Source organism: Colletotrichum destructivum, chromosome 10, assembly GCF_034447905.1.
Source record: "Colletotrichum destructivum chromosome 10, complete sequence".
NCBI lineage: Eukaryota > Fungi > Ascomycota > Sordariomycetes > Glomerellales > Glomerellaceae > Colletotrichum > Colletotrichum destructivum.
Genome location: NC_085905.1, coordinates 836,910 through 863,175, shown reverse-complemented (window position 1 = coordinate 863,175; position 26,266 = coordinate 836,910). Strand labels below are relative to the sequence as shown.

Below are 26,266 nucleotides of genomic sequence, written 5' to 3'. Positions count from 1 at the left end.
AGTCAATTCTCAAGGCGAAGCTTGTATCCGTTCCTGGCCCACTGTCTAGTTTCCTCTTTTAAAAAAAGTAGTGTCTTTGTGAGAGTGTGCTATCTACAGAAAACTTGGGATATCCTTGTGGTGAGATGCAAAGCTTGCCTGCTACCAACGTCCATCGCTCTCCCTTGCAGTTGTCGCTCTCTCTTGTCCTTCCCCCCAGGCAAAGTAGAAGATAGAAAAAGAGTACAACAAAGCACGATCCATTCGTCACGCCGTCACATCAGGATTATGAGGCATGGCAATGTCTGTGGCAAACCAAGCATGGAACGCAGATGATCTGGATCGTTGCGATCTTTGCAGGCCAAGCTCAGCTGTGCTCTCTCTGTGAGGGTGCCTTCAAAAGTTATGCCGTCCTTCTTCAGATGAGCGTAAGGCACAGAGTTGTGCAGCTTGGTCGAGTCTTAACGGACAATTAGCGAAGAATTGGCTGTGTAATCCACCTCCTTACGCCATTTCCAATGTTAACCTCCAACGCTTGACATCATTCGAACGTGTTTACAGAATCGTGCACTTGGACTTCTTCTTCTGCTGAGGAATGGGTCGGGGGTTCAGGACAGCGCTGGATGGACTGGTTAGCTGATTACTTGTACTTGATTCTCGCATTAGTCCACCTACCGAATGGCCTCATCGAAGACGCTCTTAAGATTTCTCTGCGTCAGGGCAGAGCACTCAAGGTACTTGTGTGCCTTGATTTCCTTGGCACAAATCAGGGCTTGATCATACGAAACAGGCTCCATGCGCTTTTGGCGGAGCGACTCGAGAGTGTTGGGGTCCTCTCTCAGATCGAGCTTGGTGCCGACGAGGATGATGGGAATGTTGGGCGCATGGTGATCGATCTCGGGGTACCACTGCGCTTCGTTAGTGCTGATTTTCGTGTGTTGATGCTGCAGGGTGGCGGCATACCTTGGCCTTGACGTTGTCAAATGATGGCGGGCTAACAATGGAGAAGCAAATGAGGAAGACGTCGGTCTGGGGGTAAGAAAGCGGCCGCAGTCTATCGTAATCCTCCTGTCCCGCAGTATCCCAAAGTCCCAAGCTGATTGGTTTCCCGTCGACCATCACACTCGCCGAGTAGTTGTCGAAGCTAGAGTCTGGTCAGACCGGTCCCGACAGGCAATTGCTTGTTGTAATACTTACACAGTAGGGATGTATTCGCCGGGGAAGGCGTTCGTTGTGTAGGAAATCAGCAGGCATGTCTGCCACACAGGTCAGTCACAAGACAAGGAGGAACATCGCGACTGAGAGAGCTCACCTTTCCGACAGCACCGTCACCTGTCACCACACACTGCGAGAGGAGCCCGTTAGCCTTGTATCCCTTCCGAATGACGTCGGGGCATTAGCGATCGCGGGCGCAACGCACCTTCAACGACTGGACTCCTGGTTGAGCCATTTCTATGATATTCTGGGCGATGTGTAATTGGATTTTGCGACGGTCTTTGGCGCGAATAGAGTTCGCGAGATGGGAAAGGCGACGTCGAATTGGGTATCGATCCGAAAGGGCAGTCGAGTCTGCGAGGTCAAGTGTGACACAGGGTGTATTGCTGAGTGGGAGGGACAGGGGGGATGGCGAGCGTTTCTCTGGCGGCGCTCGATCGGGTAGGTCTCTGTGGTTCAGGAACTCGTAATTACAAATGTGGTGCTAAGAGCTCTGGTATAGGTAGGTAGAGGTGGTACGATGAGCGATACAGGCGGGCCTGGGTGTCGTGTCGTGTTGTGTCGAAATAGACCGAGCGGTAACAGGCTCCAGGTTGTAGGAGCGGGCGAGAGGAGGCAAGAACGGTCAGAAGGGCGATCCCTTTCTCTATCTCTCTCTCTCTCTTTGCGTAGGTATGTCTGTTTGACAACAAGGTCAGGTCGGGTAGAGCAAGGCGACAGGAAGAGGTCAGGTACGGACGGTAGGTAGAGCAGAATAGAGTCGAAGTGGCAGAAAAGGGAAGCAGCACACTGCACGGCAGGTAGCAAAAGACCGATGGGGAGTCTAAGCTCTGGTGGGTTCTGATGGCTGCATAAAGAGTCGAGGTCAGAAATGTTTTGGCACAGCGGAAGGGATTAGTGCCGCAGGAGGTGAAGCTGGAAGGGAGATAACGGTACCCTGTATATCTAACCTTCTTCTCAGGCAAAGAAAGTGGGGATGGGGGCAATTGGGAAACCTGAGGGAAGGGAAGTGGAGGGGGTCGGGGTGGGCAGGGAGTTTAGAGTCGCAGAGAGCGGTAGGGTTGTCGTAAGGTTCAGGGAGAGCAGAGAGGTAGGTAAGGTGAGGTAGGTGGTAGGTACCTTGCTGTGCGGTAGGTATCCGGACAGAGAAGAACGGTCAAGCCAAAAGGGACGGGCAGACAGACAGGATGGGGACAAGACAGGGCAGGGGTGATGGTAGTGGTGGTGTTGAAGTGGTGGGAAGTGGTAGCGCTGGCCTGTGAGGAGAGGAGGGCGGGGGTGGATGGACAGCACGGGACAGGACAAAACACTCACCAGGATGAGTGAGTATTGTCCGCGTCTGGGGATGGTGTTGAAGCAGCAATGGACTTGGGAAGACGAACAAGTCTGTATCTGGATGCGCTGGTTGAATGCGCCTGGCCACAGAAAGTTCGTGGGAGATGGATTTGCGGAGTTGGCGAGCCTAACAAAGGCAACAGAAGAGGCAGTGGCAGTCGAGAAGTAGAAACGAAGACGGGCAGACGCTTCGAGAGTGGTGGATGGAAGGACAGCGGCGGATGGTTGGTTGGTTGGATGACGGATGGGAACAAGGAACGGAGAGAATGTGTGTCGTGGGTGGGTGCGGTGCGGTACTGTAGGTACCTAAGGTACAGCGACGGGCTAGGCAGAAGCAGGCCAATGTATCTAATGTACCTCTCCATCCATCCACTACTACCTGGGTGTCTAGGCAAACTGGAGGCGTGAAAAAGACAGGAGGCAAGAAAGGCGATTGACTGCACGTACCGGCGCGCGGCCTGGCGCGCGATGCGATGCACTGCGATGCGTTGAGGTGCAGTACAGTGCGTCGCGGACAGCAAGGAGCTCCTGGCTGCGACAGTTTCGGCGTCAACGCGCCTTGCCTCGTGTGTTTCCTCCCTGACCCCCAGTAAGAAATCGCTGCTGACTGGCTGGTGGACTGAGGTAAGCGTGGGATGCCGGCGGCAAACGGCGCAACCAAGAGAGCAAATCACGGTATAATGGATACCTACTTCACGGTAAGGTAGGTAACTACGACAGGCTACGACAGGGCAAGTGTTGCCAATCAACAGACGGCTAGCAGACCCCCAGAGGGGGGTGCGGCCAGAGTGGTGGGGAAGGAAAGGAAGGATAGAACCAGCCGGCGCGTGGCAAGAGCGCTGTGAGACGCTCTGTGTAGACATGAGCACACCCAAGGTATCATTGGGTCCATACTGGCATTTAGGCATAGCTGCACTGCGCTGCGTCGCGCGTTACGCTGTATTGCCTTTGACGGCGTAGGATGGCACATCTGGACGGGATGGGCGGATTGAGTGGGCTCGGGAAAAAAGACGAGCTGGATTGGGTGGTGAAGATTCGGCGGGCGGACACGGTGCAGGCCAGGGCAGTGAGTAGTGGTGGTGGTATTTGAATGGGGTGGATGCGGGTGAAGGCGGACAGCAGGCTGCACCATATGTGGATTGTCGCGTGGTAGTGTGTAGATGAGGAGGATGGTGGTGGTCAGGGGATCTTTGAGAGACCAGTTGGAATACCGAAGCCAGAGAGACGGGGAAGAAGACGAAGAAGTCGTGCTGTGGTCCGAGTCGACTTGAGAATTTGTCGCAGTATTCAGTGTTCAGTGCTGGCTGGGTCTGGGAGGTATAAGGGTACATGGAGGTACGTCCAGGTACTGGCTGACCAGTGAAGTCGGGGCGACGACAATGATGGTAATGTCATGGAAACCCACCCAGCTTTACACCACCTCGTCTTGTCCGGAGAGCCATCTCGTCGGGATATGACATGACATGTTCATGTCGGAGCAGGTAGTAGAGGTTCTCTCTCTCCCTCTCCCTCTCCCTCAAGTCTCGACTGCGCCTGCGTTGGTTCACGCGGCCCATGTGTTCGAAGGGTTGTTGGTGGTCGTTGAGACCACAGTCGGAACGATGTGCTCCCCTGTTAGCTGTAGGCCGACCAAAGACTGTGACTGGTGATGTCTCTGGAGAGCCAAGATTCTGCAGGCGCCGACGAATCGACGATACTGCACCATGTGATACCCTATCTGATATTTCTCTCATCTGAAGTGCAGAGGAGGGAAACTGTACCCGTTGATCTAACCGACCTGTTCCCAAGGTTAGTCTCTCGCAACTCGTTTCGAGCCTGACATCGACCAAGACAACTGAGCCATCATCAATCGGGTTTGGGTCGCGATAGCACGCGAATACCTCATTCAGGTCTGGAGTCGAACCATGAAGCCTCTCCCATGTGTACCGTGTACGACTAGTGCACGATGTAAGGTTGGGTACCTTGCATGTAACCGCAAAGTACACACTATCTACGAATAGTGTAACTGCAGACATGGCATAGCGAGTACAACAACAGGTCCGCAGTTCGCGATGGGCAGGAGCTAAGAGGGTAGTGCGCGCATGGAGCTCTCGAGTTTTCCCAGGGGAGCCTTGGTAGAATCCCTGGCGAGCCCCATTTCGACGTTCAATATTTCAATCTTTGTCGCCGACAGCGACCAGCCAGACCGGTAGAATCATTTTGCAATTTGATCAACCGGAGCGGCCCTCCCTTCTGGGATAACAGATAAAATTGAGACCCCTTTCTGTTGCCCAGTCCGAGCAGTTGGCACGAGTACGGCTCATGCTCCTTCCTACACTACTTCTCTTCTGTCCCCGCCGACACCGTGCCTTCCCAGCCAACGACCGCTCCTTCCATCTCACTTCCACTCGGAGGGTAGGGGAGGAGACCGGAGGACAGGGAGGCCACGATTGAAAAAGTGGGTAATATCATCCGAAAGGAGTATAGTCCCGGTCTGGCCACCAAAGGCTGGGGGACTTTGCGAAACTTGCAAGGGGCTCAGCGCGATATGTATCTGTCAATCGCAGCAACCCTCCCAGAATCAACAACTTTGACTCTGTACGGAACACCGTACTGTAGGCAGTGCCAACCTTTCAAGTCCTGTACAGATAATGGCCGTCAACACGACAGTCCCCGCCGCCGTTTTCTTTGTGATCTGAGCACCCAGGTTTCTCACGACTCGGGTTCCCTTCGTCTTTTGCCAGCCTCCATCGCCATTCTCGACATGCCACGCGCGCGCACACACACACACACACACACTCTCTCTCTCTCTCTCTCTCTCTCTCTCTCTCTCTATTCACTTCATGTAGGGGGAGGGGGGCAGAGAAAACGTCCGTCCGTACCCTTTCGCCGCCCGCCTCAGAATGAAAGTTCAGGCGCCACTTGACGCACGTCTTGTAACAAAACTGCCGCCTTCGATGGAACACTCGGCGAACGTTTGGGAGCTCCTTCTTTTTGCCATTCAACCCATCTTCGTCGCCCCTCATCTTCAAGGGGTGCCCGGCCACATCATTCACACTGGCCACCATCTCCACTAACACCCGCCACTTCATTCATATCCTCTCGTTCCTAGGTCGTGCGTGTATCCGTACCCTGCCATGCCTACTCGCGAGAGCAGTTGCTCCGCAATATTGAAGGTGACGAATCCCAAGTTGGAAATAGGCCCTTGTTTGATTCAGTCCGAGAGATCCAACGGCCCAGCCTTTGATTGATTCCCACGGGCTTTGTGTGTCAACCAACCCACATACCCGCCGACCTCACGTCGAACCGACGCAGACCAGCACGGACAGTCGAGTCGGTTGATTTCCTTCGACATCCCGGTCGTCGTCTCCTTCGCGTTACGCTTTCTTCGTCAACTCCAGTCATGCGTTGGTCAATCGTGGCCGCCGGCGTTCCCGCCATCCACTTCGACCGCCCCTCAGAGTCCATCCGACTGGCACCCACACCTTGCTGCTGACTTTTTCTGATCTCCCTTAGCCGTCCTGTCTCTTCCTTGTCGAACACCTCCTGTCAAACCGAGGAAACACTCATCAAAGTGCTACCATTCTTGGCGTTGACAACTCTCGATGTAGCCGCCCACGATGGCGTTTCCTCTGCGTTTTTGTCTTCCGAAGGAGAACGGAACTAAAAAAAAAACCCAGCTTGCATCGTCGGAGACATTGGCGTGTTCTCGAAACATCGCCAGGTGTCATTCGGGTTTCCTCGTGAGCCTGACCCAATTCGTCAAGAGTTGCACAGATCGCTTCTTCACATGTAACAGCACCCCATGCGACTTGGCCGATACGCACTACAGCGCCGCGGACGTCATCAAACCATTTTGTCTGATAGTTTGCTTACACAGGACCGCTGGTTGGTTACTTGGCTCTGAGGAGCTCAGCCTGTCTGTCACTTGGTATGCTATATCACGCGAGAGCCTCACGGTGCCTTGGAATCGACACTGCTGCTCCGGGACCCAATTTTAGAAGTGTCTCGCTCTCAAAACAAAACTTCAGTCTTTTCCTGCTAATGCGTGGTAATGAGCCATGAGGCAAGATCATCTACTTATCAACTCCAACAAGCTGCAAAAACTGTCCGGCAACATCCCTCACCATGTCTTCCCCGCTCACAAGCGCTCTCCCAAGCATTATCTCACCCTCGGAAACATCCGTCGGAATGCTCACTGTTGGTTGAATGCCGGTCTCACTAAACACACCATTCGCGAACGCCTCGGGGAAGGCGTTCTTTGCAACAACCCTCGCATCCTCCATCAATACAGCTCTGCCCAAAAAGTAACCTCGTTTGCCGGGGATGGATGGGGAAAGCGCTCGGATATGCGCTGCAGCTACGTCGTTGACAGAGACAAAGTTGGTGTCGGTAGGCATCTCGCTCTTCCTGCCTCTGAGGTACTCCAGCAGCACGCTGTTGGAACCCGACAAAAGTGATTCGGCAGTCGTACAGAGCTCGTCGTGACCCCATATCCATGCCGGGACGGTTGAGATAAGATCAAACGCAGGGCGGTGCTCCTCCATCCAGGCTTCGGAGGTATTGAGTGCGGCAACCTTGCTAGCACAGTAGGCTCCAAATCCGGACCCATACGGGGCAATCGGGGTCGCCACCCGGGATTCTCCATCAATCGGCTGCCGGTCCAGACCTTCCCCCCCGAAGCACTCGATCGGGACGACAGCCACGATGGAGCTTGTCACAACGACTCGCTTGACAGTGTCGGCGGCATGAGCCGCAGCGCTCGCGAGCATGCCAATAACGCCGGCAACTGCCGGGTTCACGTAGATCTCGTCGTCCGTTCCCTTGCGCTCATCCTTGCCAAAAGTTGGCACCGGGGAGGCGCAGTGGATAATGAAATCCGTATCTTTGACGGCTTCGTCGTAGGCGCCGGGTGCCGTTATGTCAGGCACAATTGCCCAAGAGAGTCGGTCATCCGCCGGGCTCAAGCGCTGAATGCTGGGTGCTGCTAGGATCTTGTCGATGCCGGACTTTGACCTGATGGCGCATCGAACGCGGTAGCCAGCCTCGAGAGCGGTGACGAGAGTCTTGTAGCCAACAAAGCCGGTAGCGCCGGTAAGAAGCACTAGACTGCCAGACATGGTGTGTGGTGGTTTGTTGACGAAGGTTGAAACAAAGTTGAAGATCAAGTTAGACTGTTGCCAATTTTCTCACGACTAGAGGCGTCACATCTTTCGAGAAGCCAGTGTTTTTATACTAAAACAAGTCCCTGAAGCATCTCGAGAAATCTTTGCTGCTGGTGATGTGCCCCACAACGGTATGTGAGTTGAGCGCGAGCGCGCAAAGTCCGTGATGGAACGAGCTATGGTCTCGAACAATCGGAAATGATGATTAAGTCCGAAACTCGTTCATGTTGGATTTGGAGCAGATCATGCACCCGGTCCCACAATGCGCCAGCCAGTGTGGCCTACGGCGACTGAAGTGATTGAGATCCATGCGGAATGACACGCCACGGGGATTGAAGTCGGGAAATGAGGCTACGAAGTAGAGTTTCGGTAATCGTTCTTGGCTGAGAGGTAATAGTTGTAGGGCTGAACGAGCAGGAAACCACCATCCAAAAGACCCAAACCTGGTTGTTACTTGGCTCGGAACCCTGTCAATCACATCCATATCCGCAACTTAGTGTACAGAATTTAGACGGTACTGAAGACTTATCATCTTCGATTTGCAACTGCTGTTCGGGTTCGGAACTGTGCTGGTCATGACTATTCTCCATAGCTCCAAGGTCCCAAAAACCCGTTCCGGGTGGGGATCCAGTCGCCGACTGGCTCACGTAACGGAGCCCGAGTCGGGATTTGACAAAATACTAGGTTGCGCACCGAAGCGAACTAGACGCTTGGCTGCTCGCGCCCAGACGGACGGACATAAGTGCACACTCACTGCGAGTCTGAACCAGTAAAGTGGACTGCGCGAGTCCCGTAAGAGGGTTTGCGGTCGAGTCAATGTTCGTCTCTCTGTAATCTACGTGCTCGCTCACGGTTAACGAAACCTCACCTGGAAGACATTAGATGTCGTTCTAAAAGCACGACCCCACTCACCTTTCCCCTCCAGGATGCTTCGACACGGCGGCTCCGTGACTTTCGCCATTGAAAACCCTTCGGCGAACCGGACCCGCTTTCGATACCGACGGTGGGGCCGGCCGGAGTGATCTTGCATGATCCGTGCACCCGCCACCCTTGTCGACAACAATCTGACGCACGTCGCAAAGGCGCGTAGAGAGTCGGTCGCGTCGCCCTGCACCACCTGCCTTGGTATTCCGAGACACCACAGCGGACTTCCCGCTGCGCCCACGACCGTAAATCAACCCCACCTGCCTGGTGCTCCGAATTGCTTCTAGCCGGGGTATTGTGTCGCTTTAGACCAAGTCATCCATATCAAAGCGCCAGCGCAACCACGCGACCACACATTTCCACCTCATAGCCTCCGACACTTCGAGAAGTACGGCCAAGCCGCTGCCGTCCCATCATCGCCACCCACAATGTCCTCACCATCCTTACGCACCCCTCTCACAACCCGCCTGGCCGCCGTCGCGGGCGCAGACGACGATGACCCCCTCTTCTCCTCCGCCCTCGAAGAGACAACAACTCCTCACCGTCGCCTCCCGAGCATCGATCCCCCCTCCAGCCGCACCTCCCTCCGTACGCCCTCCAACAACCCCCTCCGCAGCTCTCTCCGCAGCTCCACCCACCGCGGCCTCTCCGCCTCGGGCCGCCGCTCCCTCGCCGTAAACACGACGCCGCACGCCCGCGCCGCCTACCGTACCATTGACGCCCGACGCGCCGCGGCGTTGACCCCCGGCAAGAACAAGCGGCGCGAGAGTTTCCGGCCTCGGCGGGAGTCACTGCACGACGTGCTTCGCGGGTTGAGCCGGGTCGTGAAGGCAAACACGCAGCCCATCTCTTCTTCCTCGTCACCCAGTGACTTGGGTTCGAGGGCGCCAAGCGCGAGCCTGCCAATTCGGACCGTAGGCGGCGATCGGAGGAGCCTGGCATATGACGATGACGATGACGACGATGACGAGCTTCCTATCGATAGGCCAAGGCTGTCGCTACCGTTGGACGTCGAAGACGAGGACGAGGATGATCTGGTGGCGCCCGAGCTGTCGCAGATTGACGAGAACGCGACGATTGAGTTTCCGCGAAGGGCATATACCGACCAGGTCTCACGGATGTCGATGGGAAGTGTGCGATTGAGCGAGTACAGGAATTATGACGACTTGGACGACGATGATGATGAGGGCGGGGAAGGATTCTTTCCCGGGTTTGAAGTTGGCGCCCTGGACGAGGAGAGCGGACGAGATCGGGAGGAGTCGTTTGGCAGGTGAGCGCAACAAGGGGTGATATGCATGCTGGCACTGAGGCGGTTGCTAACATGGCTTGCAGAGATGAGGAAGAGAACCTCCGACGACAGACAATCGCATCAGCAAGGGCGAGCGACTTTGGGTTCGAGGTGCCCGTAGATGCCGACAACCAGACCACGTTCATGATGGCGGTTGAAGGGCAGAGCTCGCCAGCTCGGCCGCTGCCCGAAGTCACAGACGAACAGCCGTCGCTCAATATCACACCTGCCTACGACGAGCCGGGGTTCGACGAACCAATCCCGCCCATGGACGAGGACATGGGCTTTGGCGGCGCCTACGATGATCTGCGCAGCTCGACGCCCATCGAACCGGCTGAGGCAACGGAACTCGACGACGACGAAACGAAAGCTAGCGCGCACTTTGAGCAGCAGCAGCAACGAAGGCCGCGCAAGACGAAGCGGGGCGTCAAGCTGTCAAGGTACAACGTGGAGTACCCTTCGCTGCCGCCGACGGTGGTCAAGCGGCTGGCCAACACGTTCGCGCGGTCGAGCGGCATCAGCAAGACCAAGATCGGCCCGGAGGCGCTGGCCGAGATCCAGCGTGCGTCAGACTGGTTCTTTGAGCAGCTGGGCGACGACCTGTCGGCGTATGCGAGGCACGCGAAGCGCAAGACTATCGATGAAAGCGATATGCTCACTCTCATGCGAAGGTACGTCTCTCTCTCCCTTTTTTGGTTTGATTTTTTGGGGATTTTTTGGGGATTTTTTGAAATATACACCAGAGTTACAGGCCCTATCTGGGGCATTGATGTGATTGGGAGCTTTCTCCCTCGCCCCGAAATATTCACAAAAGTTTTGTACAGTTTGTTTTCATCTAACACTCGTACAGACAACGCCAGACCAACCAGACGATTACCCCCTTTTCCCTGGCGCACAGGTACCTGCCCCGGGAACTACTGCAGGAGTTGAGGATGCCGAAGCCGCCGCCCCCAGCGGAGCCGAGGAAGAAGCGCCGTAGTGTAACCAACGGCGACGACGGAGAGGAGGAGGGGACTTGAGAGCCATACGCCGCTACTACGACACGACGTCGCTCCAGGGCGAGACCACCCCATATGGATGTCCTTACCAATGCTTGTTCATGCGCACCCGTTTCGAGATGTCAGAAGGAGGCTTCTTGACGACCATCCACAGCATAATCGAGGTGGCAAACGCGAGCCCGTACCTGTTATGAGGTAATCAGTGTCGGCCGCGAAGGAACCACAAAGGGATCATGAAGGAAAATGATCAAAATCTTACCATGTGAAGATGTACTGGGCATGGTTATTCCGCAGGTTCACTTCGGCGGCTCTCCCGATAGGAATACCCTTGGACTTGAGGTCTATGACACGGAAGAACTCGTGGTCTGCAAGGAAAGGGTCAGCATGAGGATGTACCACTATAGCAAACCCATCCCCACCAACCTCACCCATGAAAGGGAAGAGGGGGACTCGGGAACAGAGAGTCCACACATACCCATAGTAGCCTCAATCCAAATAGGCTGACTCCCCGTCAGCTCCGCCATCTGGTGCACGTCGGGGAAGAAAAACTCCCAGCGGTCCGGGCGGTTATCCGGCGTGAACATGTTCTTCTTCCACGGCTCGCGCAGCAGGCCCTCGACGGTGACCTCGCCGCGCGGCAAGGCGCTTGCGGGGCGCTTCCGCTGGTCGGCCATGTCCTTGCCGATCCACCCGCGGTTCACCAGCACCGTGGTGCCGTCGCCCTCGCGCTCGAGCGGCGTGACGACCATGTATCCCTGCTCGCCGTCCCACATGCGCGGCCCGATGAGCATTTCCTTGTCGTGGCGGAAGCGGCCGGTGGCGTAGACGCGGCGGTAGTCGAAGTCAGCGACGGCGGCCGGGTCAATTCGGGGCGGGAGGGGTAGAGGGTCGCGGACGAGGCGGTCCTCGAGCTTGGCGATGAGGTCCGTCTTCCAGCCAAGGCGCTGAACCTGCCAGGTGCCAAGGACGAAGGCAGTGATGGGGATCAGGGCGAGGATGATAAGGCCCGGGCCGTGGCGGCGGCCGGCGCGAACGAGGTCCGGGGGGTTGTCGACTATGGAGACGAAATCGGGTGCGGGTTCAGAGGCGCGGGTTCGCCGGGTGGTGTGGAATGCGCGGGTGGTGATGGTGCGGGAGGAGGAGGAGGATGGTGTTGGTGGTGTTACTTGCGCACCGGGGCGGGCGAGGGTTTTGTGGCGGGCGATGGATCGCAGACATGACTGTGCTGCGAGACTCGAAGGCCGGAGAAAAACTCTTGGTAGTGATGGCGGCATCGTGGGCTGGTTGGTTGTCTTGCGCCCGCGGATTTGGTGGTCGGAATCGGGAGCTTTGGGTGTGCTCGATGAGGTCAGGATATTTCGGGTTTTTTGGGCACGACGGTTTTCCCTTTCCAGGGTACCTAGCTAGGTAGGTACCAACTGCAGCGCGTTCAGATTGAGGTGCAGTTTTGGGGAAACTGCAGTGGTGTCCTTCCGCTGTGGGGTCGAATTAAAGGCGGATGATTGGTTACTAGTGCCTCCCCACCCCCCGGAATGAATGATGAATGGCCACTGGACTAAGGTATCTCAGGCGGTAGCTAAGGTACCTGAGGTCCTCCCTCTTTGAGATTGTGCGACGACACCTGTCCCCCTGTCATGCATTGAGCTTTTGATACCCTCACTCAACAAACAACATTGGCTTTCGCGACCGTTATCTGAAAGAATCGACTTTTCTACTCCGATACCAGAACCACCGAGACTTGTTTCAGGAGCTTGAAGCAGCAACTGGTTGAGACAACATACCTTGACACCCCTCAGGTTGTGCCACTGGCGATTAAGATCCACATCATCCCTCGACTTACCAGGAGGAGTTGGCTGCCGCAAACTTCATATATCCACCACAAACAAAGATACAAACAATAGTTGGAAGCTCAAGTATCCGATCATGTTCTTCACGGGAAGCTTGCAAGAAGGCATCGCCGCGGCGCTGCAACAGAGCAAATGTGTCTTCTGCTTTGTCACGGGTGAGCTCACGTACCCTCATCCTCAACCTCACTTGCAATGCAAAAGTAAGACTGACACAGACTAGATGAACAGACTGAGAGCCAAAATTGGGAGACCGAGTACCTCACTGAAAGCACTGTGAGTTTATATGGTCTTGATAGGAGGCACAAAAGACTTACTCTGCATAGATTGCAGCCCTACTCCAGGATGAGGCTGTCGCCCTGCGGTTGAAGAAGGGCTCGGAAGAGGCGGGTTACCTTGCTGCCATCTTCCCGCTTCCCAACACGCCTACCGTCGTCATCATCAAGAACGGCGATCTCAAGGAGTACATCGTCGCCGGAACCGGCAAGGATGAGTTCGTTAGACGAGTGACGACGGCCTTCCGCGGCGCTCAGGGCCAAGCTGCGGCCCCTCAACCTGCCGCGGCTTCAGCGCCTGCTCCGGCTGTTCAGCCGACCGACGACCTGTACAGCGAGAATCCCTACAATCCTCCCCAGGTTGCAACTCCCGCGACCAGCACCCAAACCCATCCCGCCAGGCCCAGCACATCCGACTCCAGTCCCCGCGGACCCGCCACTCCGACTCAGGAAGAAGAAAACGCCGCCACCTTGCGTGCAGTCCTCGCAGAGCGTGCCGCTCGTCTAGAGGCCCAACGCCTCGAATCCGAGCGCAAGGCAAAAGCAGCCCGCGCCGCTGCCGCCGAGAAGGCCGAGACCGACAACTCCAAGCAGGCCGAGCAGACACGCAGCCACAGGGAGGCACTGAAGAAGGCGCGCCAGGAGGCCGCGCACGAGAAGGCCCGCATTCTGAAGAAGATCGAGGACGATCGTGCCGAGCGGCGAGCCAAGGCCGCCGAGCGGGCCGCCATCCGGGACCAGGCGTCCTCGCCGAAGCTCGGCGATGTTGCCGCGGCACTAACAAGGTCCGAGTCAAGCTCCCTGGCGCCGTCGACGTCCTCCGCGAGCGGCATGACGGCGCTGCAGGTGCGCCTCATGGACGGGTCCACGATCCGCTCACGGTTCCCGAGCAAGACCACCCTCGGCGGGGATGTGCGGGCGTGGGTCGACGGTGAGAGGACGGACGGGAGCAAGGAACCATACCGGTTCAAGGTCGTGCTAGCGCCGCTGCCGAGCAGGCTCATCGACGACACTGAGGAGGACAAGAGCCTCGCGGACCTGGGGCTGTCGCCGTCGTCCACGCTGGTGCTGGCGCCTATTAGTGCGCATGTCAGCGCGTACGAGGGATCGTCGATTGGGAGCATGGCCGTGGGTTTCCTGTTGCTGCCCTTGACGCTGCTGCAGTGGCTCTGGGGCGTGGTTTCGGGCGTGTTTTCGGGACTTGGGGCCCGGAGACCGGCGACTGAGGAGGGCGGCGCGGAGCCTGTCACCGTGAGGGAACAACGGAAGGGCCGGTTCTCGCAGTTTGCGAACCCGGACGATCGGAAGGGCGATCATCAGCTTTACAATGGCAACTCGGTCAGTTCTACACTTCCATATTTTGCACACACACATACACTCTCCCCCCCCATTTCCGTCTCTCTTTACCTCTCCCCTTCAGGGAAAGGTTGAGCACCATTGCTAACCAGTCACAGCTGAATTTTGAGCCGCGGCCAGACGAGAAAAAGGATGAGTGAAGGAATCCTCCGCGTACATCACAGTAACAGTAATAGACATGGTGCAACGAGACACGTTCTGATGTTTAACGAGTGGGAATGTCATCTATTGTACACCATGGGAGATGTAATAATTAGGTCCAGATCAAACTAGCCCCATATTCAAAGTTTTCGCCATTACAATATGATGTGCGAAACGTCGTGATGCTCCATGCCCGGGATTTGCCACTGATGTAAGTGAAATTTCCCTTGTTTCCCCTTTTCCCTGTTTAACTATTAATTTACATATATTGAGCCCTCGCTGACACGTGCGATACCGCGTCTGTCGAGGAGGGGCGTCAACACTCCAGACACTAGGGTATCCGATATATGTGACGCGCGGATTGTGTGACTGGTAAGGCGCCTAGTACTGGCTAGCGGCGGACTGGCAGGCCTTGAGTTGCTCGAGGTACCAGTTGCAGATCTGCATGTTGCCGCCCTGCTCGTCCATGCACTTTGTGAACTGCTGGGTCGCGCCAGCGCAGTTGTTACCCCACTGCTGCGTCGTCTGGGACTCGCCCGAGGCGACGGGGGAGTTGGACTGGGGAGCGGCCTCGGCGGGCGCAGAGGAGCCGCCGCCGAACATACCGCCAATGGCGTGGCCGATGGAGGAGCCGATGGCGACACCGCTGTTTGGACATGTGTTAGCCTGTTTATCTTTACATGCACCTCGACAGAGTGTTTGTGAATAGAGAGGGGGATGCGAGAATGGAGAAATCGTCGCCGAGCTGAGCGCTCGGGGAGCGCGGCGAGGATCTGCGGAGGGAATAGACGTACGCAGCGGTGCTGGCCATCTGGCCGAACAGACCGGGACCCTGCGAAGGCGCGGCGGCGGGGGCTGCGGGAGCGGCGGCCGGGGGGGCGGCGTGCTGGGGAGGAGCGGCCATGGTCGAGGCAGGGCGAGATTGGACGGGAGCGGGCTTCGCGGCCGAGACGGTCGGGCGCGAGGGGGCGCTAGGGCGGCCGGCGGAACGTTGACGAGGCATTTTGAATGTGTTTGTGTATGTGGGTAGGTGGCCTACTCGGGGAGGGTTTGTTTCGTGTGATGTGGTTGTTGAATCGCGTGAAAAAGAGTGTGTTTTGAGAGAGAGGGAGGGAGAGGGAAAGAGGTTGAAGATGCTGTCGTGGTGGATTTGAAGGGAAGTCGGCAGAAGTTATGCGCCTGGCCGGGGTTAACGTTGTCTGTTGTTGGAAAGATCGGCTTTTTGGGGGGATTAGAGCCGGGGTCGGTGGCAACGTGTGGCCAATCAGACGGGGGCGAATTTGGTCGTGGTCAGGAGTTGCAGAAGGGGTCTTATTGCGTTAGAGGGTATTCTCCAGGGGTACCTTTGGAGGCGAGATATTCAGCAAAAGGGGCTTTTGGGCCCTACTATATGTTTCCTGCTCGGCTGGCCAAGAGGTTAACGCGACCCCGTGCAGGCGGCTGCGCAGGACGTGGAATTTTATCTTTGATGTCGGTTCATTATGTGATATACGTATCTATCTCGAGGGTATCCGTTTTCCCAATTCGAATTTGGTGTCTGCTCCCCGCTCAAGTCCTGTGGTGAGCTTCTTTTGCTCAAGCTAGACCAGGCTCTTAACCTCACCCAGGTTAGCCATAACTCCGCCTAGGCTCTTCTCGATGAGCCTCGATGAACCTGCCATAAGTCTGAGACACAGTCACTGGGCCACGTATCGCCAGAGTAGCGATGGCCAAGGACATCGGATACAATGCACAGCCCGGGGTATCATGCCACTCATCAAACCCGACCAACAGGCAAGTCGTGCGCTTCATTCAGTTTTCAATTCCGCGTCCCTCTCGGTCTTCATGAATTGTTCTTCTTACCCGCGCTCTTCCGTCTCGAGCTCCTCTGCCTCTTCTCCGGGCCAGAGGAGCTGGCCGACGGCGAATCGGGCGCCGGTCTCTTGGGCTTCTGGATGCTGTTGAGCAGGGCCTTGGCGCGCTCCTCAGCCAGTTTCTCCTCAAGTTTCTTCTTCAGTCCCTTGTCATTCTCGCCCTGCGATGGTCAGCTCGGTGCCCTTGGCGTTTCTTCTTCTGAGTGAAGACCACTTACAAGATCCGCTTTGAGGATCCGCGTCGCGGCCTCCGTGTTGATGGTCAGGGTCCGTTGGGCCGGCGTCTCCTCGACATTCTTGATCTTGCCAAAGTACTGCTGCACGCGTTTGAGTTCCGTCATGACGTGGTGGTCCTTGGCGTCTACACCTTGCAAACGGAGGGCAGCTGCGATGGTAGATCAGTGGTTGGCCCTGTCCTGAGGGGGAAGGGTATGACTTACAAAAGAGGAGAGACTCAATGGCATAGGCCGAGAGGGCAAACATTTTGGCCTTGTCGAGTAGCGGAAGCTCGTCGGCCAATTGAGGAAGACTGTCGATAAGGGGCTTAAGCGCATCCTCGAGAGAGTCGATGTGAGAATCGAGCTTCTCCAGATCGGGCTTCATGTCCTTCATCGCCATGTTGGCTACTTTGTGATGCAGAGGAGGAATCAAAATGAGAAGTGCAAAGATGAGCAAACCAAGAACATGCGGCGTTCCGACGTCAGTGGGCTCGAATGCAAAGTAAAGGGTTCGATGGCAATGTACTTCTCATTGATGAGATAGCTAGTTGGATGCTGAAAATTCAAGAATCCGGGCGTTGCAGGATTTGCATGCATCTACCGAGGGTCCAAGGCGCTGGGGGTGGCTGCAAGATTGGTGGGTCTCCTGCCTGCCGGGAATCCACAGTGTTTTTGTCTACGCGCCAAAATTTGAGGACATGTCCCCGTCATCCACACCTCGAAGCCGCCTCCTGCTTGCGTCCAAGACCATACGCTCCTTCACAACGAACCGTCTCCTCGTAATTCCCGGTACGCATCCACGACACTCTCGATAACGGAGAACACGCCCATCCAGCCAAAAAGTTCGATTTCGTCGACTGCCGCTCTCAATCTCTTGATGAACACTGCGCAGTAACTGCGCCGAGCCCCCAAGGACATCATCCACCGTGGCAGCCACTCTGGCAAGCCTTCCGAGACCGCGGCTCTCCGCGCGGATACCTACAACGCAATCACTATGCAGGGCAGGTAGCCCAAGCGTCGGCCGTGGGGCCATTCGGTGCGTCTCGGTCGATGCCTCGAGCAAGTTTGACCCTGGGCAGGCAACGCCGCCGCAAGGCATCGCCCCTGGGAAGGTGGCGCCTGAAGAGATGGCGGCGACTGTCCCGGGCGCCCAGACGGTGGGCGTGCCTGGGGAGAAGAAGCAGTGGTTCAAAAGGGTCCTGGGACTACTGCCGGAGCAGAACGAGAAGGAGTTGTACGCCATCTTCAAAGCCGACTCATTATCGCGATTCTACGTCCCGGCGGTCATGATGGGTCATGATTCACCACCACCGCCGTCGTCGCGGACGGTACACATCCTCGGAAAGGACCAGCGGTCCCTGTTCCTGTCGCACGCACTGCACGGCATCTACGACTCAGTGAAGGCCATCAACCTGACAAGGAATACACCGTATCAAAATATTTCCGGAAACGAGGGAGTGAGGAGGAGCGGAGGCTGGATCGAGCCGAACGTTGCGCTCGAGGAGGCCACAGAACCGGACGGAGATGAGGGGCATATCAGTAACCTGGTGGTTGCTGGGAGGCCGAGCGAGACAATCAAAATGCTCAACGAGGTGAAGCACCGGGTGGATGATCGGACGGCCGTGCTCTTCGTCCAGGACGGGCTCGGGGTCGCTGAGGCTGTCAACAATCAGGTCTTCACAGATGCGGAGAGGCGCCCGTCCATTGTCCTCGGGCACATGAGTCACTCCCTGGCGTACGACCGCAAGACGAACTCGGTCAAGCTGATGGCGCCCAATTATGAAACCATGCTGACGGGCGTGCGGCCGTATACCGGCAAGAAGGCGGATGCGACAGACACGTGGCTGCGATCGCGGGGTATGCTGGAGAAGTTTGCCTCCTCGGAGGTGCTCAGAGCCAAAGGCATGGGGCTCGACAGCTGGATGAAGCATAAGATCCCGTCACTCATGTTCTCGGCCGTGGTCGACCCGATCTGCGTCATGCTGGACTACCGCTACGAGCAGCTCCTCTACAACCCGACGGCCAACAGGCTCACGACACAGCTACTGAAAGAGATCGCTGACGTCGTGGCGCGCATGGCTGAGGTCAAGAACTCGCCGGAGCTGCAGGCGATGCTGCGGGGCGAGGGCATGCGCAAGGAGATCATGGGGAAGCTCAGGGCCAAGGGCTCGGCGCCGAGCCAGATGAAGTTGCAGATCCAGCGCGGTATGTTGACGGATATTGACTACCTGAACGGGTTCTTCATCGAGAGGGGACATAGACTGGGCCTGAAGCTGCCCGCCAATGAGATGATTGTGGGCATGGTGAAGGCGAAGCACAAGGCGCAGCTGGACAGGCATCGATCATACATCCCTCTCGAAGTGACCTCGAGGAGATGAGTTCCAGGGCGTTGTGTGCTGTTGTGCCATCAACAGTCAGTAAGACTGGGAAATGGTGTTATGTATTTATGGTGGATTAGCATTTTGTACGATTATGTACCTTGGACAAAAAAGCGCGACATTGATTCCAGGCACAAGATAGACGCAACAACCCGTAATGAAGTGCTGTTGTAACGCAGCAAGTACTAAAACCAACAGCTTCTTCAAGTTGGCGCAGATTTGATGGTCAGACAATTATGTTGCCCCCAGTGACCTTACGTAGATAGGTACTGATTGTACCTTGCTCCACGTCCTCCGTCATGCAATTTGTAAGGGCGGCGGAAACCCCCCCAGGTCTGACCCCGCCAAAAACTTGGAACGCAGAAGAGCGTTGCGGCCCCGCGTTTCCCTTTTGACCAAACACACCTATCAGCCACCCGTGGAAACACGCAACGTCGAGATACCCCCTTCCACACATCCGCAAACATGGACGACTCCGAACTCGAGCAGGTGAGACCGTCTGCGTTGGGCCGGCATTGACGAGACGTGCGCGAATGTTTCCGGACACTGACCCGCGCAATACGTAGATCCGCAAGGCCCGCCTCGAGCAGCTCAAGGCGCAGGGCGGGGCGGGAGGAAGCTCCGGCGGCGGCTCGAGCCAGAAACAGCAGCAGCAAGAGCAGAGACAGTACGCTGACCTTCCCTCTATCTCCGGCACCCTCATCTCGGAAGTTCATGTGCAAAGACTGCATGCGCGACGAACGATCCTCTCTCGAGAATCCAGCTCGTCCCGAGAACACACACCCTCCATAGAGAGAACCAGCCCAGCTAACTCATACCTTCCCCAACGCGCCGCAGACAACAGGAACAGGAAGCCCGCCAGCAGATGCTCAACCAGATCCTTCACCCCGAGGCGGCGGACCGCCTGGGCCGCATCCGGCTCGTCAAGGAGCAGCGCGCGCAGGACGTCGAGAACCGGCTTATCATGCTCGCGCAGAGCGGCCAGCTGCGCAGCAAGGTCACCGAGGCCCAGCTCAAGGAGTTGCTCGCCGCCGTCGCCGACAACAAGGAGGAGGAGAAGATCGTCGTCAGCCGGCGCAAGGGGTGGGACGACGACGACGACGACCTGCTAGACCTGTGAAGGGGCGGCTGACGTCGTGGCTGGGTCGAGTCGAGTCGAATCGAGTTGAGTCGAGATTGATCGTTGTGTCAAGGGCGGACGAACGGTGGGGGGGATGGGGTTGTCACAAGCATACGTATTTACTCCCTACATTCATCTGGGCGGGCTCCTTTTGCGGAACACACGCAACCGAGAGACGCGCATGATGGGGAGATAATGTGTCGGCGTTGGAGGGCGTTCTCAGCATGCTGCTGTAAGATCAGCAGATTGACTTTTCGTCCGACTGGGATTTTCCATAGGACAGACACTAGGTACAAACAAAAGTAGAAGGAATGTTACCTACACCTACTAACATAAACATACACTACAATGTACACTTGGCGCATCTGGCCTTTGTTGGTCTACCACTCTGCTACCTCACCTGCATGGCCTCTTGCGCCCTCCTCCTCTCCTCCCTCTCCCTCTTCCGAATGGCCCGCATATCAGGCGGCCTCTCGATCCCCAGCTCGGCCCTCAACTCGTCCACGTCCCTCTCGAGCTGCTCCTCCCAGTAGACGTTGATGACCTCCTTAGCCTTCATGCCGTTCCTGAGCGCCCAGGGCCCGTAGATGTCGCGGAAGCGCTTGCGCTCGCCCGCCTTCATGGTCGCGTAGCTCAGCACGGCGAAGCCCGTCATGGGGATCAGCGTGTTGGCGAACTCGAAGGCCTTGAGGGCAACCTCGCCCTCGCGCACGATGGGCAGGCCCGTCAGCGCGTGGAAGAAGTCGTGGCACTCGCGGTACCGCTGCATGACGTAGGCGCACTCCGGGTCATCAATGTAACGCACGGCGGGCCGGGTGTCCGGGCTGACGCCCTCGGCGTCGAGCCAGCCGATGTAGGCGCGCCCAACGCTGTTGTCGGGCATGCGGCGCAGGCGGTCGAGGTCGAGGGAGCTCGAGGTGATGCGCGGCCGGTCGCGGAGGATGCGGCGGCCGGTCGGGTCGGCGAGCATGGCGTCGCGCAGGCGGTAGATGAAGTATGGCGTGGCCGTCGTCTCGCCGACTGCGGCGATGAGGTCGGCACGGTAGGGGCTCAGGAGGGACCAGATGCCTGCGCCAAGGGCGAGGCCGGCGCGCTCAACTTTGGTCAGGGGGACGTGACCAGGGTAATTCGGCGGCGGGCGGTTGAGGACGGAGAACGGGCGGGTCTTGGTGACGGTGGTCGAGGAAGGCGACGACGACGACGACGACGACGACGAAGAGGAGGAGGAGGGGGAGCAGGCGGCGCAGATAGCGGGGAAGGCGCGGCGGGCTGGTGCCGCGGGAAGAGCTCGGAGGGCTTTCATTTTGCGTGATGATGGTGCATCTGCTTGACGGATTTACATGTCGTTGGAGCGAAGGGGGTAAACCTTTTTTGAGAAAGCTCAATTGAAGAGAGGAGGGAGAAAAGGGGAGCTCTCGGCAGCTGTTGGGAGCTATCAGCTCAGGTCGGATGCGAAGTGGTTCGATGACCGGAACACTTTTCGACAAAGCTCGGGACAATCAGTGGTGGGATTACCTCACCTCGGTGACGGGGGCCGCCCGGAAATCGGGGCATCGGTGGATGCTAGCGCCGACCTGCGCTGAAGGGCAACTCTGTAAGTACAGGTACTAACTGCCGCTCCAGATCGCCGGGGGGTGGCCGTCGCGGCGCCGCCTCTGATTCGCCGCTCAGGGATTGAATGGGCTCCCTCGTCTCAACTCAACTTCTTCCATTGAGTCTCGGGAGTCTCTTGAGTCTTTTGCAATAACCTCTTGTAAGTCCAACTTGTCCTAATTAGCCTCAAATTTCATCGTAACACAGACAACTCATTCGTCTATGTAGATACATGTCATGTACTCGCAGAAGGCCTGCACGACACAGGCTTGCCCCATTTCCGCGCGCGGTTGACGGATTTTCTCATTCATTTATTAACCCTCACTACCTAAGAACATGAGATCTTTGCAACCGGGATTCTTACCAACAAGTAGACATCCCTATTCAGCACCTGTTTCCCGCTGAACCACTACTCCAAGTAATACAAAGAGACTTCTCTGAATTCCCAGTCGAATCTAGCCTCACAGCCATCTCAACATTTAAAGATACCCAGGACAAAATCCACACATCTCACTCACAACCAAATCCATGGATGCCATCGAGACCCTCTTTTCATGGGCGGAAACCCAAGGAATCACAGTATACAATGTCGGACCCCGCGTCCTCCCGGGACGAGGCATAGGAATCGTCGCGACATCTCCCATAAAGGTGCCCCTGGCTCTCTCCCTTCTCTTCGCCTCCTCTCTCACCCTCACTCACCTCCGCTCTCCACAACCCTCCAACTAACATCCTCCAGAAAGACGACACGATCCTTGACGTCCCCATTCCCTGTCTGAAAACCATCTCAACCATTCCCAAACCCCTGACCCGCCCCTTCCCTAAAGACACCGCCGTCCACGCCCTCCTCGCCCTCGACATCGCCCTCGACGATGCCCCCTCCTTCAAGACCTGGTCCGCCGTCTTCCCTACGCCCCGGGACCTCGCCTCGTGCCCGCTCACCTGGCCCGAAGCCCTGACGTCCCTCCTACCACCCGCGGCCTCCTCGCTCCTCGTCGCCCAGCGCGAAAAGTTCGAGTCTCACTGGTCCCTGGTCTCCGCCGCCTCGCTCCCCGGCGGCGCCGCCGTCGGTTACGAAGACTACCGCCACGCCTGGCTCCTCGTTAACTCGCGCACCTTCTACCACGTCACCCCCAAGACGGCGAAACGGCACCGCGACGACCACATGGTCCTCCAGCCTGTCGCCGACCTTCTCAACCACGCCCCGCGCGGCTGCTCCGTCGCCTTCGACGCCCGTTCCTTCACCATCCTCGCCGACAGGGACTACAACCCCGGCGACGAGGTCCACATCTGCTACGGCCGCCACAGCAACGACTTCCTCCTCGTCGAGTACGGCTTTGTCATGGCTCCCGGCGAGAATGACTGGGACGAGGCGTGCCTCGACGACGTCCTCCTCCCGCGGCTGAGCGACGCCCACCGGCGACGCCTCGAGGAGAGGGGATTTCTTGGCAAGTACATGCTCGACGCCGAGACGGTGTGCTACCGGACGCAGGTGGCGCTGCGGACCCTGGTGCTGCCGCCGAGGCGGTGGGCCCAGTTCGTCGACGGTTTCGCCGACGGCGAGGCCGAGCAGCCCGAGGTTGACGAGCTGTTGCGCGAGGTGCTCGCGGCGTACGATGTCGAGATCGGGACCAAGATCGCGACCGCAGGGGCGCTGGACGAGGGAGAGGAGTTCCAGAGGCAGATGGTCGTGGCGCGCTGGAAGCAGATACAGGGGCTGGTGCGCGCCACGATACGGAAACTAGACACATGAGATGAACCGCACTCTAACCGTCCTCCAAGCGAAGACCCAGGTCACAAATGACAACATTCGATTGGTGCTTTTGAATGAACTCTGAACTACAACGCCGATGCCGAGCTGTCATGGTGCCGTTCCCACACAGCTAAAAATCTAACAGTACACATACAATTTAACCAGTACCCCAACTGAACCGTTCGGCATGGTGAGGTCTTGTTCCGTCTAGCCGTCACAGCCTAGGGGTTGGGTCAGAATCGGTATTCGGCCCAGCATCCCCCAACAAGAAAATCCTCTTGGCCGACAGGAATTTCTCCAAATATACGGGGAGTAGATCATGCTACTCGACAAAGTCGAAACTATGCCAGTAGCATAAATCCGAGGTCTTGTCTGGCAGGCAAAGCACTTCTTGCGGTGTGCGGGAAATAACGATGAAAGGCCTTCGCGGTCCTCTTCCAATGGTTCTCTGCCAGGCCCTCCCCTCCTCCTATGTTTCTAGGGTCGCAGAAAGTGTCCTGACCGTGGGACCTACTCAGGCCGGGGTCGCTTTGCGCCGTGAGGGTTGCCCCAATCGTTCCCACCACCTTGGTTTCCGCCGAAAAATCCTGGGTTAAATTGTTGCGGCATGCCTTGGAATCCTGAGAAACACGTCAGTATATCTGTCCTCTGCGGACGGGACGAATGAATTGCAAACAAGTAGGAAATAATTCAGGGGGTTTGCCAGAGTGCCGAGCGTAGCAAGGAGGCATTCTGAAGTCTGACGACGGAAGATCGGGGAGTGAAGGGGCTCTCGTGGTGAACTCCAGGCCTCGCTCTCTGGTCCATCGCCCCACTTCTGGTGCTGGTACAAGCTGGGATTGTGTTGTTACAGGCTGATGTTGCACCTTTTGACGCTTGGGATGCGACGGGGGTTGGGCTTGGTCAGGCTTGGCAGCTTTGCCCTTGCGCCGGCCAGATTGCTTGCCCTTCTGGGATGTCCCATTCGCGGTTGAAGGTGTTGAAGGATTGTGACAATGCTGGGAGAGTCCAAGAGAAGGGGGAGTCGTACCGGGCATACCACCACCCATCATACCCATGTTGGGCATGCCTCCCATCGGCATACCGCCCATCGGGCCCATACCCATACCGCCCATGGGGTTGTGCATTCCGCCTCGCCCACCGCGCATTCCGGGGCCGCCGCGCATGCCTCCGCCGAAACCACCGCCTCTCTGGAAGCCGCCGCCGCCGAAGTTGCCGCCACCCATGCCGTTGTTGAAACCACCGCCCATGTTGTTGTTATTATTGAAGCCGCCTCCCATACCGCCCGAGAAGTTGCGGTTGAATCCGCCCTGGTTCATACCTCCGCGAGGGCCGTTGAAACCACCGCGGCCCCGGTAGCCGTTACCGCGGAACTCGCCGCCGCCCATGGGTGGGCCTTGGCTGTTGTAGTTGCTGCCGGGCCTGCTGCCCTGTTCCTTGCCCGCGCGGTTCGGCGCGTCCTTAGGCAGCGTCCGGAACGGGTTGACGTGGGGGTTGGAGTAGGTGACCTGGTGCTTCTTGGGAACACCTTGCCCACCATCTGTCGCTTCAAGGGCATGCTTCGCGGCCGTCGCTGCTTGCTGCGTTGTGAACTCGACATAAGCTTGACTGTAAGCTAGATTAGCGGCCGAACGTCCAGAATTCCGCAGCGATAGCCGTACCCCTTGCTCTTGCCATTAACCTTGTGCTCGCTAAACGTGATGTCCTTCATCTCATCCTCGCAGTGAGCGGCCCTGGCATAGCCCCGAATATCGTCGTCGGTGTTCCACCAGTTGAGATCCGAGATCATCAGGGCTGTTGTCGCACCGGGGTCGACGGGTCTGTCGTCGCCCTTCCTCTTCACGCCCTGCTGAGGAGCGGGCGCATCCTGTTGCTCGTTATACTCATCCTGCTGCTGGGTCTGGTGATCGTGCTTCTGCTGGTCCTCGCGTTGCTCTTGATGCTCTTGGTGTTCGTGGTGGTCGTCGGCGTGGCCGTTGGCCTGCTGCCCGTCATAGTTCTCGGCATTGCCATCCTGTTGGTCTTGGGGCGCGTCGCCGTAGATGTCGATCTCGAACTCCTCCTCGGCCATGTTGACGATGATATCTGGTAGCCGTAAGTTGAAGCAGCGAGCTTGGTTGTAGGTGCAACAGGGTTGTTATTTTAGTCTGCGAGATACAGGGACCGTCTGCAGTCTTGGAAAACATGATCATCAGCCGCTGCCATATACAGGGTCATAGCCAAATCTTGAGCCAGAAATCGAGCAAAGGATAGAAGGCAGAGAACATCTGATACGTACACTCCTCGTTCCGCAGACAAGATGGAAGAGGTTGGATGGAATGCCCAAACCAATGTGCTCCTCTCCTTCAGCCAAGTAAAATCGAAGACGAAGCTCTGTGCTTCAGCCTTCCCCAATGGGCGAGATGACGTTTTTTCCCCTTTGTTCGGCCCAGAAGCCTTAGGTACAGGCAAGAAGATGTAGTTGAGACGAGGGAGAGTGGAAACAGGATCCCGCAACTCCAGAGACCGTTTGCTCGCTCTGCCACCGCCTTTGGCCGACGCTCCACGCGCGTGCCTGCCCGCTCACTACGTGGCCGACGCTGTCAGCCGTGCTAAGTTAGTAGTCCAAGGAGCCCGAATGAGGTTTCCTGGCGAGGTCAGCAGCGATGGCGCGTTGCCGACGGAGTGATCAGGGGAAGAAAGTCAGCTTGAAAATTGAAGACCGACGCGTCGAATGGATCGGGTTGGGCTGTGGCGATGTCGGACAGCAAAGGGCGGCTCGGTGGGATGTTGGCGCGGTGAAGGAGACGTGTAGAAGAACGTTTGGGAAGAGAAGAAAACTGGGGGAAGCTCCTAAGTTGAAAGAGCTGAGGTCG

The 26,266-nt window shown here is 57.2% G+C and overlaps 13 protein-coding genes across 13 annotated transcripts; 6 read left to right on the top strand and 7 right to left on the bottom strand.

The window, feature by feature from the left end:
• Positions 1-29: 29 nt before the first annotated feature.
• On the bottom strand, positions 30-2,818 carry CDEST_14560 (Putative small GTP-binding protein). Its single transcript, XM_062930716.1, has 8 exons — positions 2,131-2,818; positions 1,934-2,041; positions 1,400-1,872; positions 1,292-1,324; positions 1,177-1,235; positions 943-1,123; positions 655-887; positions 30-598 (listed from the first exon to the last, which is right to left on the bottom strand). The coding sequence occupies exons 3-8, from the start codon at positions 1,427-1,429 to the stop codon at positions 535-537; spliced, it is 600 nt and encodes a 199-aa protein (XP_062786767.1). The 5' UTR covers positions 1,430-1,872; positions 1,934-2,041; positions 2,131-2,818; the 3' UTR covers positions 30-534.
• A 3,310-nt stretch (positions 2,819-6,128) lies between these two features.
• Positions 6,129-6,564, top strand: CDEST_14559 (uncharacterized protein; the record flags this gene model as incomplete). Its single annotated transcript, XM_062930715.1, has 1 exon — positions 6,129-6,564. One exon carries the CDS (start codon positions 6,129-6,131, stop codon positions 6,507-6,509), a length of 381 nt encoding a protein of 126 aa, XP_062786766.1. The 3' UTR covers positions 6,510-6,564.
• Position 6,565: 1 nt separating this feature from the next.
• Positions 6,566-8,065, bottom strand: CDEST_14558 (Putative NAD-dependent epimerase/dehydratase, NAD(P)-binding domain superfamily). Its single transcript, XM_062930714.1, has one exon. It carries the CDS (start codon positions 7,626-7,628, stop codon positions 6,585-6,587), a length of 1,044 nt encoding a protein of 347 aa, XP_062786765.1. The 5' UTR covers positions 7,629-8,065; the 3' UTR covers positions 6,566-6,584.
• A 960-nt stretch (positions 8,066-9,025) lies between these two features.
• On the top strand, positions 9,026-10,904 carry CDEST_14557 (Putative histone-fold, CENP-T/Histone H4, histone; the record flags this gene model as incomplete). Its single annotated transcript, XM_062930713.1, has 3 exons — positions 9,026-9,867; positions 9,930-10,556; positions 10,736-10,904. 3 exons carry the CDS (start codon positions 9,026-9,028, stop codon positions 10,902-10,904), a joined length of 1,638 nt encoding a protein of 545 aa, XP_062786764.1.
• On the bottom strand, positions 10,658-12,377 carry CDEST_14556 (uncharacterized protein). Its single transcript, XM_062930712.1, has 3 exons — positions 11,359-12,377; positions 11,143-11,248; positions 10,658-11,068 (listed from the first exon to the last, which is right to left on the bottom strand). Exons 1-3 carry the CDS (start codon positions 12,155-12,157, stop codon positions 10,969-10,971), a joined length of 1,005 nt encoding a protein of 334 aa, XP_062786763.1. The 5' UTR covers positions 12,158-12,377; the 3' UTR covers positions 10,658-10,968.
• Positions 12,378-12,503: 126 nt separating this feature from the next.
• CDEST_14555 (Putative UBX domain, Ubiquitin-like domain superfamily, Thioredoxin-like superfamily) lies at positions 12,504-14,800 on the top strand. The gene is made up of 4 exons (XM_062930711.1): positions 12,504-12,885; positions 12,951-13,003; positions 13,054-14,340; positions 14,457-14,800. Exons 1-4 carry the CDS (start codon positions 12,807-12,809, stop codon positions 14,496-14,498), a joined length of 1,461 nt encoding a protein of 486 aa, XP_062786762.1. The 5' UTR covers positions 12,504-12,806; the 3' UTR covers positions 14,499-14,800.
• A 1-nt stretch (position 14,801) lies between these two features.
• On the bottom strand, positions 14,802-15,681 carry CDEST_14554 (uncharacterized protein). The gene is made up of 2 exons (XM_062930710.1): positions 15,294-15,681; positions 14,802-15,145 (listed from the first exon to the last, which is right to left on the bottom strand). The coding sequence occupies exons 1-2, from the start codon at positions 15,500-15,502 to the stop codon at positions 14,881-14,883; spliced, it is 474 nt and encodes a 157-aa protein (XP_062786761.1). The 5' UTR covers positions 15,503-15,681; the 3' UTR covers positions 14,802-14,880.
• Positions 15,682-15,946: 265 nt separating this feature from the next.
• CDEST_14553 (uncharacterized protein) lies at positions 15,947-17,132 on the bottom strand. The gene is made up of 3 exons (XM_062930709.1): positions 16,793-17,132; positions 16,571-16,737; positions 15,947-16,513 (listed from the first exon to the last, which is right to left on the bottom strand). Exons 1-3 carry the CDS (start codon positions 16,968-16,970, stop codon positions 16,322-16,324), a joined length of 537 nt encoding a protein of 178 aa, XP_062786760.1. The 5' UTR covers positions 16,971-17,132; the 3' UTR covers positions 15,947-16,321.
• A 164-nt stretch (positions 17,133-17,296) lies between these two features.
• On the top strand, positions 17,297-19,125 carry CDEST_14552 (Putative 6-phosphogluconate dehydrogenase-like domain superfamily, ketopantoate reductase). Its single transcript, XM_062930708.1, has one exon. The coding sequence runs from the start codon at positions 17,698-17,700 to the stop codon at positions 18,946-18,948; it is 1,251 nt and encodes a 416-aa protein (XP_062786759.1). The 5' UTR covers positions 17,297-17,697; the 3' UTR covers positions 18,949-19,125.
• Positions 19,126-19,316: 191 nt separating this feature from the next.
• Positions 19,317-20,457, top strand: CDEST_14551 (Putative PDCD5-like superfamily protein). The gene is made up of 3 exons (XM_062930707.1): positions 19,317-19,437; positions 19,515-19,615; positions 19,786-20,457. The coding sequence occupies exons 1-3, from the start codon at positions 19,414-19,416 to the stop codon at positions 20,066-20,068; spliced, it is 408 nt and encodes a 135-aa protein (XP_062786758.1). The 5' UTR covers positions 19,317-19,413; the 3' UTR covers positions 20,069-20,457.
• A 1-nt stretch (position 20,458) lies between these two features.
• Positions 20,459-21,528, bottom strand: CDEST_14550 (Putative ubiquinone biosynthesis protein Coq4). The gene has a single exon (XM_062930706.1). The coding sequence runs from the start codon at positions 21,369-21,371 to the stop codon at positions 20,460-20,462; it is 912 nt and encodes a 303-aa protein (XP_062786757.1). The 5' UTR covers positions 21,372-21,528; the 3' UTR covers position 20,459.
• A 249-nt stretch (positions 21,529-21,777) lies between these two features.
• CDEST_14549 (Putative SET domain-containing protein) lies at positions 21,778-23,448 on the top strand. Its single transcript, XM_062930705.1, has 3 exons — positions 21,778-21,821; positions 21,890-22,309; positions 22,398-23,448. The coding sequence occupies exons 2-3, from the start codon at positions 22,190-22,192 to the stop codon at positions 23,409-23,411; spliced, it is 1,134 nt and encodes a 377-aa protein (XP_062786756.1). The 5' UTR covers positions 21,778-21,821; positions 21,890-22,189; the 3' UTR covers positions 23,412-23,448.
• CDEST_14548 (Putative RNA recognition motif domain, nucleotide-binding alpha-beta plait domain superfamily) lies at positions 23,438-26,235 on the bottom strand. The gene is made up of 4 exons (XM_062930704.1): positions 25,690-26,235; positions 25,073-25,578; positions 24,442-25,019; positions 23,438-24,031 (listed from the first exon to the last, which is right to left on the bottom strand). The coding sequence occupies exons 2-4, from the start codon at positions 25,480-25,482 to the stop codon at positions 23,922-23,924; spliced, it is 1,098 nt and encodes a 365-aa protein (XP_062786755.1). The 5' UTR covers positions 25,483-25,578; positions 25,690-26,235; the 3' UTR covers positions 23,438-23,921.
• Between the last annotated feature and the right edge of the window lie 31 nt (positions 26,236-26,266).

Bases quoted from the DNA above. Each gene is read 5' to 3' on its own strand.
- CDEST_14558 (XM_062930714.1), bottom strand. From the start codon at position 7,628: ATGTCTGGCAGTCTAGTGCTTCTTACCGGCGCTACCGGCTTTGTTGGC.
- CDEST_14554 (XM_062930710.1), bottom strand. From the start codon at position 15,502: ATGCCTCGTCAACGTTCCGCCGGCCGCCCTAGCGCCCCCTCGCGCCCG. The intron at 15,146-15,293 runs GTACGTCTATTC...ATGTCCAAACAG, and splicing joins CAGATGGCCAGCACCGCTGC to CGGTGTCGCCATCGGCTCCT.
- CDEST_14556 (XM_062930712.1), bottom strand. From the start codon at position 12,157: ATGCCGCCATCACTACCAAGAGTTTTTCTCCGGCCTTCGAGTCTCGCA. The intron at 11,249-11,358 runs GTATGTGTGGAC...CTTTCCTTGCAG, and splicing joins TTGGATTGAGGCTACTATGG to ACCACGAGTTCTTCCGTGTC. The intron at 11,069-11,142 runs GTAAGATTTTGA...ACCTCATAACAG, and splicing joins GCCCAGTACATCTTCACATG to GTACGGGCTCGCGTTTGCCA.
- CDEST_14548 (XM_062930704.1), bottom strand. From the start codon at position 25,482: ATGGCCGAGGAGGAGTTCGAGATCGACATCTACGGCGACGCGCCCCAA. The intron at 25,020-25,072 runs GTACGGCTATCG...TCTAGCTTACAG, and splicing joins GTTAATGGCAAGAGCAAGGG to TCAAGCTTATGTCGAGTTCA. The intron at 24,032-24,441 runs GTACGACTCCCC...CGTGTTTCTCAG, and splicing joins GATGGGTGGTGGTATGCCCG to GATTCCAAGGCATGCCGCAA.
- CDEST_14550 (XM_062930706.1), bottom strand. From the start codon at position 21,371: ATGAAAGCCCTCCGAGCTCTTCCCGCGGCACCAGCCCGCCGCGCCTTC.
- CDEST_14552 (XM_062930708.1), top strand. From the start codon at position 17,698: ATGGCGGCGACTGTCCCGGGCGCCCAGACGGTGGGCGTGCCTGGGGAG.
- CDEST_14549 (XM_062930705.1), top strand. From the start codon at position 22,190: ATGGATGCCATCGAGACCCTCTTTTCATGGGCGGAAACCCAAGGAATC. The intron at 22,310-22,397 runs GTGCCCCTGGCT...AACATCCTCCAG, and splicing joins TCGCGACATCTCCCATAAAG to AAAGACGACACGATCCTTGA.
- CDEST_14551 (XM_062930707.1), top strand. From the start codon at position 19,414: ATGGACGACTCCGAACTCGAGCAG. The intron at 19,438-19,514 runs GTGAGACCGTCT...CGCAATACGTAG, and splicing joins ACGACTCCGAACTCGAGCAG to ATCCGCAAGGCCCGCCTCGA. The intron at 19,616-19,785 runs GTACGCTGACCT...AACGCGCCGCAG, and splicing joins CAGCAGCAAGAGCAGAGACA to ACAACAGGAACAGGAAGCCC.
- CDEST_14553 (XM_062930709.1), bottom strand. From the start codon at position 16,970: ATGGCGATGAAGGACATGAAGCCCGATCTGGAGAAGCTCGATTCTCAC. The intron at 16,738-16,792 runs GTAAGTCATACC...CTACCATCGCAG, and splicing joins CATTGAGTCTCTCCTCTTTT to CTGCCCTCCGTTTGCAAGGT. The intron at 16,514-16,570 runs GTAAGTGGTCTT...TGACCATCGCAG, and splicing joins GGATCCTCAAAGCGGATCTT to GGCGAGAATGACAAGGGACT.
- CDEST_14555 (XM_062930711.1), top strand. From the start codon at position 12,807: ATGTTCTTCACGGGAAGCTTGCAAGAAGGCATCGCCGCGGCGCTGCAA. The intron at 12,886-12,950 runs GTGAGCTCACGT...GACACAGACTAG, and splicing joins TGTCTTCTGCTTTGTCACGG to ATGAACAGACTGAGAGCCAA. The intron at 14,341-14,456 runs GTCAGTTCTACA...AACCAGTCACAG, and splicing joins AGCTTTACAATGGCAACTCG to CTGAATTTTGAGCCGCGGCC.
- CDEST_14560 (XM_062930716.1), bottom strand. From the start codon at position 1,429: ATGGCTCAACCAGGAGTCCAGTCGTTGAAG. The intron at 1,236-1,291 runs GTGAGCTCTCTC...CCTGTGTGGCAG, and splicing joins GTGACGGTGCTGTCGGAAAG to ACATGCCTGCTGATTTCCTA. The intron at 1,124-1,176 runs GTAAGTATTACA...ACCAGACTCTAG, and splicing joins GGCGAATACATCCCTACTGT to CTTCGACAACTACTCGGCGA.